This window comes from Medicago sativa, chromosome 3 (genome assembly GCF_051527215.1).
Source record: "Medicago sativa cultivar Bolivia chromosome 3, Bolivia_mono, whole genome shotgun sequence".
Taxonomy (NCBI): Eukaryota; Viridiplantae; Streptophyta; class Magnoliopsida; order Fabales; family Fabaceae; genus Medicago; species Medicago sativa.
In genome coordinates, this window is record NC_140751.1 from 96246403 (window position 1) to 96265140 (window position 18738).

The window sequence follows — 18738 nt, forward strand, 5'->3', positions numbered from 1 at the left end:
AATACTATTGTTCATTGTTCAATACATGTTTACATACAGTGCATGCAACATGGACCCTTCAATCGGAAATGTTGAATGCATGTGCCATGTAGTAATATGTCCAGTTTAACATTATGGGAGAAGATCCTTCTAGTTACTAAAGAAAAAAAATTAAGCATGGTGGTAAAAAATAAGGTTTTAAATCATGTCAATCACCCTCATTATAGTTAATATATAGTATTAAATAGAAGGAAAAAAAAAATAACCTCATAACTTTGCCATGGTTTGTTGCTCTAGACCATAATTATTGTGGATACAAGAACTGCTCCAATAAGTAATGGAATCTTAGAATTGGGTAATTATTATATTGAATTGAAGCTGACGTGAGGTTATCAAACAGGGTCGGATCTTGGGGTGTGCAAGGAGTTCAATGAAACCGGACCTCCCCAGGGTATGGGCCTAAAAAAAAATTATAGCTCAGTATTACTACTAAGTACTACCCCATTAAAAAAAAAAAAAACTTATTCCTTTTCTCTCTGACACCACGCATTCCATCACCATCACTCCATCCGACTTTCTTTTTCTTCTTCCCCTGATTTGATTTCCTTTTCCTCTTCTATTGTCTTGTTTTAGGCGTATTAGAATTGAGTCATCTTGCTTTTGATGTTTGGTGGGTGTTTTTCTAGGAGGGTGGTTTGAGGTTCCTCATGTATACGGTAGTGATTTTCACGTTTGGGTGTAATGCATATATATGACACCTTGTATTTATCTTTTAAAATTTTTAAATAGAACATTGTTCTTTTAAAAAAAATACGTTTTTATTTTATTACGGACCTCTCTTCACTTACATAACCGAGTTATCAAAGACGAGTAAGTATGTGATTTTTGTAGGTTGTTTCACTTTTGCATGATGAAAAAATTATTCTAGAGATGTAAAATTAATTGTTTCACTTTAGCATGTGTTGGAATAGAGTTTATTTTGTCTTGAGAATTCACTCTTGACTATGGATTCTTGCCTCCAAATTGTTCGATTTACTTTTAGTTGAATGTGTTTAAGCAAAAATCCTATTAGATAAAATCAATTTGACATAATAAGTCCATCAAAATTAATTCTACGGAGAACCTAACACATTAAATATAATCAAACGATTGAATTTAAGTGGTTAATGAGTTTCACTAAAAGATTAATTGTTCAGAAAAAGAATCTAAATCCGATTTTTGGACGGAACAATTTTTAGTCAACTTTAATCTAAATCCGATTTTTGGACGGAACAATTTTTAGTCAACTTTTATTTCTCCCGTGACTGAATTTTAGATTATTATGACCCCCTCTATCAGAATGGAAGGGTTAAAAAAAAAATACACAGATGACACTGTCTCCCTCTTAGGATTACCAAATTGATTCGGTGATTTTGATATCACTATCGTTTTCATGCTTCTCTTAGGTCGGTTTCAAAGGTTGTGGTAACGATAATGAATTCTTCTGAAGCAACATATCAAAAGTTACTTGAGTTAGCTTTCTTCTGTAATAACACTTTTTAAGAAAGGGAAAGTTAATTTTTGGTTATATCACTTCTTGATGTAAACACTAATTCTTTATCTATGAAATAATTATAGTAAATTTAGTACTTTCCCTAAATATAAATATCTTCCACATTAAATACACTATCTAACTTTTTTTTATCAAAAAATGTTTAAGTGAGTTGGTCCCAAATCTTGTCGAGATATACATCAAGATTTTTTTTTGCAGAGTTACTTACTTTTTTTTTCTTTTCGAAAGAGACATATTATCTATCAACGAGATCTTCATCTTCATGTCGATAACGGAAGTTGAACCCATATTTTATAGGGGTTATGACTTATGAGTCAATTATTTAGCAACTGAATCAACGTCCTTGTGTATTATTACCTTTCTTTAAATATATCTGAAATTGCAAAAGGAATTATTATTGGAATTGTTGATAGTTGATATTGTTTCACAAGTTTAACTTTTATGATTAATTTATGCTCTATCATAATATTCATTATATACTTCAAAGAAATATATAATTTATTCAAGAATATGTTGGTATAGAAGTTATATTATTGTATATAAAAGTTTGAAAATGATCAAATAAAAAGTACAGGGAGAAATTTGAAGAGATCCTATATTTAGAGATAGAGTAATATTGAGTTTTTTTTCTAATAGTAATAGGATTTACTACTGAGCTGTTAATTTAAGTGTAAATGTGATAAGTTAAAGTTAAAGTAAATTATTGTTGATATGGAAAACTCATCAGGGTCCATGAAATTCTTGGTGAGTATGTTGTGAAAGTCTGAAAGTGATGTGGTTTGAACTTTGATGCATAAGTGAGAGGAAAAATATGAAAGGAAGCGTGCATGAGAGGCAGAGAGGAATGAATGATTTGGAGAAAAGAGGAGTTGCAAAAATGAACCTTAAAAGCCCCTTTGTGATACAAATGGGACCTTATATTAATCATCAGAATATCCACTCAATCTTATTCAGTGTCCATTCTTTCTCTCTTTAAAGCAACAATGGCCAACAAAGCAAAAAGGATATCCTTTTTCCCCCCCAAAACTTTTATCCTACATGCAACCATAATCATATCTTTTGTGCAGCAAGTCAAACCTATGTTGCTCACGCCCACGCCCATTCTATTGGAAAATAATTGACAATCCTGTACTATGATCTTTGGAGGGTCTCCTATCTCAATTTAGTCTCCCTTTGCTGAAAAACTTCTTGCCAAATAGCAAAGTTCTTTAATTTTTTGTATACATTACAATACTAATTAACAAATTTTGAAGGGGTAATTGGTTCACATTCCACAATTAAGCTAATTTTTGTATAAAATGATTTTTTATGAACAATTATGTACAAAATAGACACATAAAATAAAAATTATACATATTTTGTAATATATATGAAAATTAAAATTACAAATGGAGCTTCTAGCATTGGAGGGAGGTAGTATATTATTATTATTATTATCATTAATTTTTATTGCTACAGACATTCAATGGAAAAATTTCATTTTCAAACACTTGTGTCAGAATTAAGTGCAATGTCAGTGCATAAAACTCCAGAGTCTTTGAAATAAAGTTCTAGCCGTGTCTTTTGACAAATCTCCCTTACATTACAGACAAGAAACTGATTCTACAACTAGAAATGCAAATTGCAAGGATCATAATCTTTGAACAAAGTGCCAAGAAACATGCACAATAATAATATCATAGACTGATGACAACATAATTGGATGTACATAAAATAATAACAACATTGTCCAATGGGTCACTTAGATAAAAAATCTAGGACCAAAAGAGGACACTAGCTAAATGCCTAAAGCATTAATAATATTAATTAGTTAAATTAGCATAATAATAAGAATGTGAAGTAAAATGCTTAAAGTCAAAGACGTGAAAAAAAGTGTTTCACTTTCATGTCTGTGGTGGAAAAACAGAACAAAGCTCAATAGACCCATAATGAAGCAATTCCTCTATCATTTGTTCAATGTGATCTTCTTCAAGAGGCTTAATAAATTGCTGAGAATTTTCCACTTTAACTTTCTTGAAAACCCAATTTCCCTCTGATTCTTTTTCCTCTTCATGTTTCATAGTAGTATCAATTTCTTGGCTACTTTTCATGGGAACATTGTTTGTGGATATGTTTACACTTTGTGAAGATTGTTTCTGAGGCTGTTGCAGAGATATTGGCCTTGTGATTTGCAATGAAGCCATGTAGCATCTATGCAGTTTAGCAGTTAAAGTTGCTGAGAGAAGCTTAGAAGATGATGATTGTGACACATTGGGGTTGTAAGGGAAATTTGTTCTTGCCCTTGTACCACACATTAGTCTTGCTGCTTCATCGTATGCTCTAGCTGCATCCTCTGCAGTTTCAAAAGTACCAAGCCATATCCTAGTTTTTCTGCACATAATGAAAAAAAAAAATGTTATAACTTTTCATTCATAATTAATTAATGACTTGAAATGAATATGCTTCTAAAGAAATGTGAAATGTGCATATATGTAATGTGTCAAAACTTAAAACAGTTACTACTATCTTTTGAGGCTATGAGTTTGGCAGGATCACGGTGTACTAATGATTTTTTTTACATGCGTTAAGTTTTAACAAAATCACGATGGTGTCTAGACTTACAATATGGGGTGGCGAATTTCGGAGACCCAAGAGCCCCAATGCCTTTGTCGGACGCCTCGGTAACGTTGTTGTGGTCTAGCCATGTTAGGAAAAACAAATGTATTCTTTTCAGAAAGTGTTTTTGAGGAGTGATAGAATTTTGTTGTGAAACCAAGAGGAGGAGGAGGTGGAGAAGGAGAGGTGATGGGTTTTTGTAGTTGGGGTTTGTTTCAGATGTACACTTTTTTTCTAATGGATCTGTGTACCATTTAATAAGGGAAAAGGGTCCCACAAAGGATTTTTTTTTTTTGTGGTCATGCCTTATTTTTTTTTATGTATTTTTTATTTAGCTATGATAATAACTTGGGTGTATTGCAATTTACAGACCATGATCAATGAATAAGTGTTACAAGAAATAATTCACATGTCTTTCAAAATATACACGGGACACAAAAGTATAAGTTTATTAAAGTTATTATTATTAAGATCAGTTCATAGATTCTTCTCATGTGAAAACTGATCCTAAGGAAGCAATTTGTGGATAATGACTGGTTTGTAGTATTCTCTTGTATAGAAGATCTTTGAACATATCCTTCTCAAAATTATTTTTATAGATCAATTTGAGCTCTCTGTTAGTATTTAACAGACAATATCACGTTTTAGACCATGGTCATGACCAAGATAACGATCCTATGTTGCAATAGTTATCTGTTTAAACATCGATGAATACTGTTTATAATTGGATTTACTTAACCAATATGTTTGTATCACTGTATCAACATGTATTTTATAATTGGGTCAATTGCAAGTTGGGGCAAATCGATTTTAGGATCAAAGATTCTTGGACCATCATATAATTACTCTAACCTATCAAATGATTTGATCAAATTTTCTTCAGTATTATCATATCATATTACCAACACATGAACGACAAAACACTTTCCTCTACTATTTAGTTTTTGTGTATGATGGAGGCATCAAACGAGATACAGTCTAGCTGTTAGTTTGTATTTTGGCTAGACCATCTAATCTTGATCGAAGGATAACCAATATCTTGAATGCGAGAATGTGTGATCCTCTAATTGAAAGAGATCCAAATTACACTAAATGAATCTGGCTCTCTTACAAGTCAACACATCAGTGGTTACTTGGGAGTTTCTCACTTTCACGTAGCTGGGATATTTTCAGCGTAAAATGATATCCTTATTTTATGCGTTCATTACTCCCTAAATCAAGCATTTGACGCAGTCACACGATCTGGACTGTCACATTAAAGTGATAAGTCCACAACATTATAACGTTTCTAAATGGGTTCAAAACACAACCAATATGTAAATCGTTTGATCTTGATGATATAGGTGATTGTGTAAATTCGGAGAATTCAAATCTCTTATTAGTAGCTACTATGCATCCATGTGCTTTATAATTCATCGGGCCATACTATAGGGTAATGCTAAGTAAATAAATAAAATTCAACTAGATATATAAAATCCTAAAAACATTCAAAAGAGAAATTAAAAAGTACTAGGCAAAAAAACATTACTCGCTATTTTATCTGCTGAAAATGAAGCAGTTAATTGTTGTTTGTGAGAATCATGAGGCTACAGGGAAGATCCTTTTCTATGTGTTTAATTTACAACAAAATTATTGTCGTTCATTGAACTGACGAGGTAATTTTGGTCACTCCCATCCCATCTGTGACCAGTCCCATATAATAGAAACAATGATGGGTCTATTTTTAATTTTTGCATAGGGTGGTGCTCTCATGTATGTGTGCCACATGTAACCAAACAATTAAGATGATGGTCAATGTTATTGTTAGCATAGTTTTATGCTGGCTTGCATGACTGTCTATAAGGATAGGAAGGTAAAACTATTCAACATCTGCTTTTTGTTTCTTTCTAAACCTAATTAAGGAAAATAATAATAACAATAACAATTATTGTAAAAAGTAAGAGGAAAAAGGAATAGAAAGGGAGACAAAAGAACAAGTAACATGTAAGCCAAGGATTAAAAAAGATTAAGAACTTTATAAATATCCCTATCTATGTCTCTTTTTTCTTTTTTTCCTAAAGGGGAGCTTAATTTTGGTTTCCAGCTAACATCAAATTGTATGCACAAAAGGTCAAGAAAGTCAAATAAATACATAAACTTGTTAGGACCCTACCATACATACGCGTGAAATGGGTCCCATAACATAACATGGGTGATGGGAGCAATTAGCAAAAGCAGTGTTTAACAACTTAATTAATTTGTATTCTACTTACTAATTTCTCGTCAGGGTTGTTTTGTTTGTGCAAATAATCTAAACTTCCCATGGTTTTGTAGACACCCATCATGTCCGAGTCATGTGTGGACTATCTTTCTCCTTCACATGCCAACAATGTCCATAATCCATTGAATCTAACAACAAAATATATATGACAAGGGTTTGGCTTATGGATAAGTACATAACATGGGATTTCCTTCAACAAACTAGTAATAAATTGAGCACACTGTGTTTTTTTATGAGTCCTGACTTGAACTCACACATGCATGTGCGTATACGACATCCCCCTATGTCATTTTGTCTTTTCTTTGATGAATTAGTTTGTTACCTTCGTAAGGTCCTATTGTTGAATAGTGTTTAAAGTGGGAGTTATGTATTAAAAAACATATTAGTGAAAAGACTCATATATCTAATATCTCAAGATGTTATCTTAAGATGTTAAGTGAAGATACAATGTTTTATTGGTTATCGTTGATTTCCCTTCATGTCTCATTAGTGGGATTAAATTGTCGACATGTTAAATACATTATTATAGTAATCCAAAGAAATAATAAGTTATTATATTTTTGTCCTACATTTTTATATATTGAGTCTAACTCGTCCTTACAAAATCGACATGTAAGATGAGCATTCAACTTATAAAGTTATATATATGTTTAAGCCTTATTTTATCTAATGAGAGAATTTCAACACACCTCTCACGTTCAGTACTGGACATCTCGAGTAAACTTTGTATCATATTAGAATTTGGATTGGATATAACTATTACAAAACTTATTTGTAAGGTGAGAATTGATCTATTAATAATCTTATGTCAAGGTTTTATATCTAATTCAATGTGAGAATTTAAATGTGTGTAAAAAATCAATTTTACATTGAATTAAAATTTTATGTTAGGGTGTGTTTGATCCGTTAAAATATATGTATTCAAGAGAACAACACATGACAAACTTTTATGATATCAAATAGTTTTTTGTCTTATATGATGTTTGGTGTATACAAGACTATTTTGGTATTTTTAAAAATTTATTCTTGTGACAAAAAGTTGTGATGTGGTTTATTGGTGACTGGTGGACAAATATTTCAATATTTGACATGTCTTTTGCCCCTAATTTGTCCAATCACTGAAACAGATTTACAATCAAACACGGTATAACTGGAGTTGTCATATTCAACCTCTTATTTTTTAGCAAATCAAACACATCATGAACGTATAAGTATATTTTTTTTTAAGGAAAACGTATAAGTATACCTAACGTTTACTTGTAAATTGTCCGTGAATTTTCCCCCTCCACACAAAGTTATTTTTAGAAATTGGATTTCATATTAATCACTACACATATGAAGCAATACGGCCTTTAGAGAGAAAATCAGGCCATTGTTCAGAAAATGATAGAGTCCTGCACATATAGTGAACGCCCATAAAATCCTCATTATGGAAAATTCACCACATAGCATAAAGATATTTAGACATGTAAATATTCTATCTTTAAAAATACATACGCGACTATTTTATATGTTGAATGATCTCTACGAATATGAATTTACACATGAGATTGCTATTTTATATGTTGAATGATCTCTACGAATATGAATTTACACATGAGATTGAGAAAGTAAAATGTAATTATTAATTATTGGGTCTTGCTAACTTGTGCCCCGCGTAAAATGTAATTATTAATTATTGGGTCCTGCTAACCGGTGCCCCTGGGCACCAGTTAAGCATACCATAAAAGGGAATTATTACCATAAAAGAAAACTGCTTTTGACTTTACTAAAAATTAATTACACAATTTCAATGCATTAACTACTATATAATTTCCTTTTTCATATCATTAATCAGTGCCCTGGGGTATCGGTTAGCATTTCCCTTAATTATTAATCATTCATCGAGAGAGAAACACGTAAAAGTTTAGATGAAGTGAGTTTGAATGTTTTTATTTTATTTTACAAAAGGGTTAACAGAAACAAAAAAGAACAGAAAAGAACAGAAACAGAAGCAAAAGAAAACTGCTAGCTCCTAACAAACAGCTAGCTCCTAACAAAGAAATTGCCTATCGCATCAGCTCTAAGCAGAGGAAGGAGGTAGCTGGAGGCGAATGGTGGACTACAAGATGAGCATCTGAATTAGCACCCAATTTAGCAAAGAAATCCGCACGTTGGTTCCCCTCTCTTAAGGTGTGATGAAGAGAGATGTTCCGAACAATTAGCAAGTCCTTTATATTCCGAACAATTACTAAGTGAGTTTGAATGTTGAAATAACATTTTAATTTTTTTTATGTAAATTATACACGAGAGAATCCGCTCCCTCTCTGCTTGTTAGTTCATGTTTTATACCTGAAAATACCATATTCTAATGTTTTGAATGCAGATTTGCTAATTTCAACCGGAACTGATTCTATATAATGCCTATATTTCTCCTTTTTATTCTATGTAGTGCATGTTTGGAAGAGTTGTGGGTCACGTTATATCATATTACCTAATAAAGATGCTAATTTATCTCATTTATAGTAGAGAAGTCTGTTAGTTCTTACCTAGTTATTAGTTTTACATCAGTTACAGTACTTCAATAGTTTTATAACTTTGTATATAAATCAATAGCAGCTCTCTATGTAAATCAGATTTTTACACAACAATGAAATGAGAATTATATCTCAATTCCTCTTTCTCTGATAATCAACATGGTATCAGATTAGCTCACTTCCGCTTTTCTTCCTTCCGGAGATTGCGTTTCTTCGCTGTTCATCAATGGAGATTCAACCTTTTGCTGATTTTGCCACAAACCCTACCAATCCCTATTACCTTCATCCTAACGAGAATCCATCTATTATACTTGTTACCCCTCTTCTTGATCACAGAAACTATCAGTCATGGTCTCGCTCAATGAAGGTAGCATTAATCTCCAAGAACAAGTTGAAATTTGTTGATGGTACTCTTAATCTTCCAGCTGTGTCTGATCCTCTTTATGATCCGTGGATCCGTTGCAACAATATGGTACTTTCCTGGATCCAACGCTCTATTTCAGAAACCATCGCCAAGTCAATCATGTGGTGCGATCGTGCCGCGGTGGTCTGGAAGTGTTTGGAGCGGCGGTTTGCACACGGCGATATCTTTAGAATCGCTGACCTTCTCGAAGAAATTGCTCGCTATCAGCAAGGTACCTTAGATATCTCTTCTTATTTCACTCATTTGACAACACTTTGGGAAGAATTGGAGAATTTTCGACCTCTCAAAGATTGTTCATGTGCTATTCCGTGCACCTGTGGTGCTGCATCTGATTTGAAGAAACACAAAGAACAAGACAAAGTCATCAAATTCTTGAAAGGCTTGAATGAACAGTATGCAAGTGTTCGGTCTCAAATCATGCTTCTCGATCCTTTACCTGATATTGATCGATGCTTCTCCTTGGTTCTTCAACAAGAACGACAAATGTTAATTTCTATTGTTACTGATAATTCTGTCGATCAACAGTCTTCTATTATGCAGGTTCAGCAAACTACTTCTAATTCTGGCAATAATTATTCGAGTTTCGCTTCTACTCACCACGGCGGTCGTGGCAGAGGCCGTGGAAGTCATTATGGAGGTCGTGGTTCTAATAATCGAACCTGCACTAATTGTGGTAGACGCAATCATACTATTGACACATGTTTTGCCTTACATGGCTATCCACCTGGTTATCAACATAAAAACTCTAAGTCAGTAAATGTTGCTGCTACCGCTTCTAATGCCCCACAAAGAGAAAGCCACGCCAATCCCACTCCAGCTACTATCAACACCATTCAAGAGCAATATAATCAGATTTTACAGCTTCTACAACATTCAACATTACAAGCTTCATCAACACCCTCGAATCCTAGTCCCAATCAACCTTTTGTAAATTCTGTTATATCTAATCCTGCAGCTTTAAGTTCATCCTCTTCTCCTACTTTTGGTAAGATCTCTGACCACTGGGTTGTAGATTCTGGTGCCACTGACCATATCACACATTCCTTACATAACTTTGTCTCTTATCACACAATTTCTCCTGTGTTTATGTCCTTACCTAATGGCCAGAAAACCATTGCCACAATTTCCGGCACCGTGCAACTTTCTCCATCCCTTATTCTACATAATGTCTATTACATCCCTAATTTCCATGTTAATTTGATCTCTGTCACCCAGCTTTTAGACACCACAATTTATGATGTCTTCTTCACCATTAATGGTTGTTTTATTTTGCAGATTTCAACCCGGACAATGATTGGTGCAGCTGAGAGATTTGGAGGACTGTTTGTGTTGAAACCTTTATCAATTCAACTTAAAGATTCTGGTTCAAGTTTTGGTCTTTCTTGTAACTCTGTCTCTCAAGCACTTAGTGACACTGCACAAACCGGTTCCATTTGGCACAGTAGACTAGGACATATATCGGATTCAACACATAAATGTATTTCATCACAATTTCCCTTTGTGAATTTTAAAGAATCTCGATCTCCTTGTGATATATGTCATTATGCAAAACAAAGAAAGTTATCTTTTCCCCATAGTCTCACTCGCACTTCTAATATTTTTGATCTATTACATGCTGATATTTGGGGACCATATGCCACTCCATCCATTTCTGGCCATCAATATTTCCTTACACTAGTTGATGATTTTAGTCGTTTTACATGGATCATTCTCATGAAAACCAAAAGTGAGACTAGACAACATCTCACCAATTTTATTTCTTTCATTGAAACTCAATTCAACCATAAACTCAAGTGTTTAAGAAGTGACAATGGGCCTGAATTCTTGATGTCTGACTTTTATCAAGCTAAAGGCATTATTCATCATCGATCTTGTGTTGAAACCCCTCAACAAAATGGCATTGTTGAGCGGAAACATCAACACATCCTTAATGTTGCCCGCGCCCTTTCCTTTCAATCAAAAATTCCTATTTCTTTTTGGCATTTTTCTGTACAGCATGCAGTGCATATTATAAATCGCATTCCTTCTCCTCTCTTGCACAATAAAAGCCCATACGAATTACTCCATAAACAGCCACCTACTCTTCTCCACCTACGAGTCTTTGGTTGCTTAGCTTTTGCTTCCACTATCCAACAAAATCGTTCTAAATTCCATCCTCGTGCTAGAAAATCTGTCTTTCTTGGATATAGAGAAGGAACCAAAGGATATCTTCTCTATGATATCCATTCCAATGCCTTTTTCTTGTCAAGAAATGTTATTTTCTATGAAAGTCAGTTTCCTTTTTCTTCCCCTCTCACATCTTCTTCCACTTCATCAAGTCACCAAACTTCCTTTGATTCCTATGATCTCACCCCCCTTGCCGAGTATGATTCCATCCTTCATCAACCAACTCAGGTTCATACTTTGCCTACACCATCTTCTACTCCTTCATCTGAGCCTACCCCTCTGACCTCTACTCTTCCTCCTCCTCCTTCTCCTCCTCCTCCTCCTCCTCCTCCTATCACCGATGCATTGAGACGTTCTACAAGACCTAAAACTAAACCAAGTTATCTTGAAGATTATCACTGCAGTCTTCTAACCTCTTCTCTGCATCAATCAGGTAATTCTGCTTACCCCATTTCTTCCTTTTTATCTTATGATAAATGTGATATCCCTTATAAAAACTATTGTCTTACTATATCTTCCACCACTGAGCCACAAACATACACCCAAGCTTGTAAATCTGAATGTTGGATAGAAGCTATGAAATCTGAATTAACAGCTCTTGCTGCCACTGAAACTTGGTCAATTGTGGACCTCCCACCGGGCAAAATTCCAATTGGGTGCAAGTGGGTTTATAAGGTAAAATTCAATGCTGATGGGACCATTGAGCGTCATAAAGCTCGTCTTGTCGCCAAGGGTTACACTCAAATGGAAGGTGTGGACTATTTCGATACTTTCTCTCCTGTGGCAAAATTGACCACTGTTAGAGCTCTTCTCAGCTTGGCTTCTATAAAAGGTTGGTTTCTTGAGCAACTTGACGTCAATAATGCTTTTCTTCACGGTGACCTTCATGAAGAGGTATACATGAAACTCCCACCTGGCCTTATGGTTCCCAACTCTTCCCCAGAGACAACCAAAGTATGTAAGCTTCACAAATCTCTCTATGGTCTTAAACAAGCAAGCCGACAGTGGTATGCCAAACTTTCAGCAGCTCTTGTTTCCATTGGTTACCAACATTCCTCTGCTGACTACTCTTTATTTACAAAGACTTCTGGTGCAAAAATAACAGCACTTCTAGTTTACGTGGATGATATTGTCCTCGCGGGTGATGATCTCACTGAAATTCAACATGTCAAATCTTTCTTGGATCAACAGTTCAGTATTAAAGATCTTGGCAAATCAACATATCACGAAGAAGAATACTAATTAGGGCATTTAGTTAGAGCATAGGTTAAAGTATTGGTTAAAATGATAAAAGAAATAAGTTTAGATAAAAAAAATATGTAATTATTACATGACAAAAATAACATGTATTTTTAATACAATACATTAATTAATAAATTCTTTGTCCAAATCATTTAGGACATTCGTTAGCAAAATTCTTATATTAAATATTTAAACGTTACAAATCACGTACCTTCATTGGTGCAAAAAAAAAGTCTACCCTTCTCTTTATATATATTTTAAAAGAAAAACATAAATTGTAGATCGGGCCTAAAAAGACTTTTGCTTTTATTTTGTTGTTCTATGATCTATCACTTAAAAAAATTAGCAAACCTAAAAAGTCCATAATTTTTCTTTTATTGGCTTAATTAATAGTGTCTCATCTCAAAGTTTGCTACAAAACTAAAAGTATGTTTGGTCGGCCTTCAAAATTTCTTCTTACAAGTGTTGTATTATGGAATTGGGCTTAATTTGTCCCCTGACTTAGGTGAAATTTTAAACTCGTTTACACCCTCCGGTCACAAATATAAGCAAAAATTCATTTTTTAGGTTCATTCAATAAATAATGTATGTGGACTATTAAATAGACCACATACATCATTTATTGAATGAATCTAAAAAGTAAAATTTTGCTTATAGTTGTGACCGGATGGTGTATATTTTATAACCTTTTACATTGAATCTAGATGAGTTTCACAACTGGTTCTTACCTATGAATTCTTTGGAATAATCTACATTTACCAAATTCTACAGCTGGAAATGAAAACACGGATTGTTCTGTTCTATTTAGGACCTTCCTTCTGGCTAGTTTGTTTCTAATTACTAGTTCACAATTTATTAGTCAAAGATACCTTCTGCAAGAGTTCAAGTTGCTATGCACAAACAAGTTAGAAATTGAATAGTGAGTCGTGAAGATGAATTAAGATGTTGATGTGACTCTTTCCTCCCACAGTCAATGCGCGCCATTTTTAATATGGGAAATGTTAAAAAACCTATCCTATGCCATTTATCATATGTTTTAACGATACAAGTTAAAAAACCAAATACAAAAGTTTTTTTTTTAAAATTGTGCATTTAGTTTTTAAAATTCTTTTTTGTTTTTTAACTTATGTTCTTGGGGTACAAATGTGCACAAATTTACACGATCGTTTCAATAATCATCAGTTATAAAAAAAAAAAGTCACCTTGTATATTTCAGAATGAAATATAATGAAAATGCATTATTTACTCCTATTTAATTTTAGTATCTTTAAAATATTTCTTATTTAAATATCCGTAATTTGATCGAATTTTTTTATATTTCCTTTTGAAAGAAGTATAATATACACACATATATATTGCATATGCAACTTACCACGTGCATGCTCTAATTGTTCTGTTCTAAACAATTCATTAACAATCCTTATTAAAATTAAGTGCAACAGCTCCCATATATGTATCATACAAAATTTGTTTAGAATCTCATTGTTTATAAAGAAACGATGAGAGTAAATTCTGTTGTATGTTCTAGATTAATCAATTGATTTTAGTAATGTCGTTATCATGGTACTAAATTGTTTAATTTATGGAGGTGTAGTTCTTTCTTTTTTTAAAGAAGGAGGTGTAGTTCTTTGTCCACCCTATTGCAAAACATTTGGTTGGGCATTGAATGTAGTTTTTGTCCCCAAGGAAGTTAGTCAAAAGTATGCACATGCAAAGGTGCAGTGCAAAACTGCAAAATGCCAAGACTTGAGGTTTGGTGTGTGTTTGTGTATTAAATAATGAATATTTTTGCACTTACTATTGTATTTCTAAGACCTTCTTCATCCATGTCAAAATCACTATAAAGTTAACACAGATAATTACAAAACTTAAGCAGTTACTTTTCGGGCATGTAAAAGGAAATTAATCGACAGGGGTTTGAATTGCATGCGAAAATGGTCTATTCAAATATCCTAAGTAGATTTTGTTAACAGACACTATGACTATGAGACATAGTTTCAAATTACCTATTATTATTGTGCTAGCTAGGAGGCAGCTTCTAAAAATTTGGCTTTACATAACGGGCAAAATTTTGAGAATAGGTTTGGTGGCGATAATTTAGGAAGTCTTGTGTAAATTAGCTATGGTCATTGACTTGATTGATGTCCTAATGGGTCTAAATTTCCCGCCAGTCTTAATTGATAGTCATTTGAGTCTTAATACTCATTAACGATTTAGGGGGCAAGGTTTGTAATTGGATGATGGTACTATTCACTCTTTGTCCGTCGCGAATTAATGAATGAATCTATATTTTGCGTGATTGCAGAGAAGTTGTTAAATTTCGACATTGTTTTCGCATTTGTTGAATGAAAAGTTGTTAAATGCACGGGTAGTCACATTAATTGTGTTACATCATTTCGTTTTACATTGGTCAATCAATGTTACAAAGGCATAGTGAGACCACAGACTTAAAACATCTACGTGAGGAAGTTGATTCTTTCTCGAGACCACTAACTTAAAATATGGGTCATCAAAGGCATATAATCGAGACAAAGCATAGTGAGACTTGACTGTGACGCGACGAATCCACGATATCTACTCTCAAAGTCATAACCACTTTGACGAATGAGGAAAAAGACATGATATCTAGTGGAGCTGCACACAAAAGGCAATAGCCACACTATAAATACATTGTAATTAACACATAGTCAATCAATCAAACAAGCTTATTTGTGAAATTTTTATTTGCTTTTATTTACTCATTTCTTAGTGTAGCGTAAACTAAAAATCAACCATACTTAGCACTCTACTGAAGAAGTTAGGGAACTCACAGCTAAGGGAAAAAGTTCATCCCTCAACCTTAATCGCTTGAAGCAGTGGAATCATACTTAAAGAAACTCAACCGACCTCGATTAATTTCATCTTCCATCAATAGTACTTATAACATGGTAAACAAAAAATAATAATAATTTGTACTAGCTTGAACCACACTTAACCTTACCTCAAGTTATTGATTTCAAAATCTTCGATCTATCCTTTGAACCATCCATGATTTGGATTGGAAAAAAGGATAATATTTTTATTTTTAATTTTTTTTAAACATAATAAAATGAAGTGATCCGCATTAAAGGTGTTGAAAATAAGATAATTCATAACGTTGTCCACTAGTCTTAACTCAACTGACAAAAATGCCAAAATTGCTACGCTAAACGACGCGATCGAGTTTTGAACCTTTACCTCTCCACTTGTATGTGTGAGTTTTTAATAACTTTGTCATTTCGTTTATTTAGAAAAACAAAAAAATATAAGTTTAGTTGTGAACCTCTCAATTTGTCTAACATAAAAAACATATCCCTTATTCTTAAAAGTTGTTAGGTTTGCAACACCTTAACCCTACTTTTTTGTCTCTAAAATTGCATCATTAATTGCTAATGACCTCAACCCTAATCACATTTCCCTCTAAAAGCCATGTAAATTTAAATTTCAAATTTTTATTAAAAAAAACATGAAAAATCTGTGGGTTTTGTTGAATTGTGTTGTGTATCGTACAATTATGCCTTTCAATATTATGAGGATTTTGAATTTCAAAATAGAAAAGCTATAGTAACTATCAAATGCAATTAATATGTCCATTGGTATCCTCCACTAATTCTGGCATATTTCCCATGCTTGATCACATTATACAACACCAGAAGTTTGGCCTATAAATACATGCAAGACAGAAAAGAACCGTGATTAGTTTTCCATTGAGTTTGTATTTCAAAATTTCCCTTGCTTTAATTAAGGCCTTTTGCCCTTCTATTTGTAAAATCAACACAACTATCCACTGATATTATTTCTCATTTTCCCTACGCATATTAACACATTCATCCATCCAATTTCTTCTGTATTAACATACATGCTCGTCTGTTTGAATGTCACTCATCTGTATATTACTATATGGCTGGACGTAACGTAGAAACATTTCTTTCCTATGCATGCCTGACTGGTAGGGTTTACTGCATATTTTTCTGGGTTTGTAACATAGTTTTAAAACTCGGCTCGGTCATCGACTCGGCAGGGGTACTGGGTCACTGGGTCAATGGTCGAACCACTGAGTCATTGGTCGAACCGCATGACTGAACCGGATCAACTCGGATAACTCGGTCTTGAGATTAAATTTATATAGCTATTTAACCGGATTAAATCGGATTTAATCGGTGACTCGTTCACTTAAAAACTAAAAAAACTAACATGTAATATGTATATTAATAATGTCTTCAAAAAAAAAATGTCTATTAATATTTGTACAACTATATTTTGTTGACATGAAATATATTAATATTAATATAATATGTGGATTTTCTAAAAAAAAAAATGATGTGTATATTATTATTAGAGTATTACTTTTCCCACCCTATACCTTTCCTCGCGCGCCCTATTTTTTTCCAATTTTACCCCTAGTCCGGATTTCGTTTTCCGGAACTTATTGTTAGTATTCTTCAGATAGTTCCGGATTTTAAAATCCGGAATAGTATTTTAGCAGAACTTTTGCAATTTTAAGCTCTACAATTCGTAAAATAAAATGCGAATAAAATAAAAAACATAAATAAAAAGACACAAACATAAAAACAACTCATTTTATTAATATATGAACAATACATTACAATAATTTTCAAGCTTTTTAAGCTTATTACATAACATCCTAAATCTATTTCTAATCTCCTAAGAGCCTAATTCTAATCTCCTAAGAGCCTAACCACTGCTATGTGATCGGACATAGCAGTAGCATGGCTATTGGAGGAAAACCGGAGGAGGGGGAAGAGGAGGGCGGGAAGAAGAAACCAATGCCCCTGAGGGAGGTGGGGGGTGCTCAGACTTACGCCCTGACAGGCGAAGCTAATAATCACACTGACCCACATGACCCTCAGATGAACCGCCCTTCGTTGCAGCGCGGTTCCATCCTCATTGACCGTTCATACAAACCCTGAAAGTTTTCAACGAGGCCCTTATCTATGAAAGGCCAACGATGGAAAACCATGGTTGTAGAAGGAAGAAGAGGAGGAGAGGGATGGTGTGAGAAATGGTGGGGTTTGGAAGGGTATTTATAGGGAGGGGTGGGTGAAAAATGGTTGGGAAACCATTAATGCAGTCAAAAAACGTGGTAAAACACGTTTTTTTGACTTGACCACCGAAAAATGCGTGTGGTGCAGACCACCGGCCATGACATTGAGGAGTTCCGGAATATACAATCCGGAATGAACCTTTAAATTCCGGAATATATTTTCCAGATTAGTGCGATTATGGTTCTCTTATGATGAACGAGGAGAACATTTGAACTTCTTTGTAGGACTAAGGACATTCCGGAATGTATAATCTGGAATGCTTCAGCATTGGCTTCTTTTGAAAGAGTGCTTGGCTTATTTTCAAAGAGTGTCATCAATTAGTGGTTGGACGGTTACAACTACTACCACGTTTTCATTGACTGTATTAATGACCTAGGACTTGTTTAAGGCTATAAATAGGCTTCCATCTTCAACAAACACCATCATTCTTCACTTCACCTATTTTCTTCCATTCTCTTCAAATTTTTTAAGTTTTGTAGGAGTGTTTATGGTGTCATGGTCATTGTTGACCGTTCCTATGAACCCTGCAATTGCATTGCAGCTTGTGTGGGGTTCATATAATGGTCAACAAAGACCTTTGACATCAAAGAAAGACACAAAAAAACGTATAACATCTGGTCCGGATTAAGTTTTCCGGAAAACACTTCACCACTTTTCTTCAATTTTCTTCGTATGTATTTAGTTTTTTACGATAGTTTGTGATGTCATGGTCATTGTTGATCGCTCATACGACCCCTGCAATTGCTTTGCAGCTTATGCGGGGGTCGTATAACGGCCAACAGAGACCCTTGACATCAAAGAAAGACACAAAATATGCATATCGAATTGGTCCGGATTGTATAATCCGGAAACACTAACAATATAGTTCGGAATATGTAATCCGGACCAGGGGTATTTTTGGAATTTTTACAGGGCGCGCG

The 18738-nt window shown here is 33.9% G+C and overlaps 1 protein-coding gene across 1 annotated transcript; it reads right to left on the bottom strand.

Annotated features, from left to right (window-relative positions):
- Positions 1-3169: 3169 nt before the first annotated feature.
- ESE3 (Integrase-type DNA-binding superfamily protein) lies at positions 3170-4353 on the bottom strand. The gene is made up of 2 exons (XM_085756384.1): positions 4133-4353; positions 3170-3901 (listed from the first exon to the last, which is right to left on the bottom strand). The coding sequence occupies exons 1-2, from the start codon at positions 4213-4215 to the stop codon at positions 3415-3417; spliced, it is 570 nt and encodes a 189-aa protein (XP_085612510.1). The 5' UTR covers positions 4216-4353; the 3' UTR covers positions 3170-3414.
- Positions 4354-18738: the final 14385 nt, after the last annotated feature.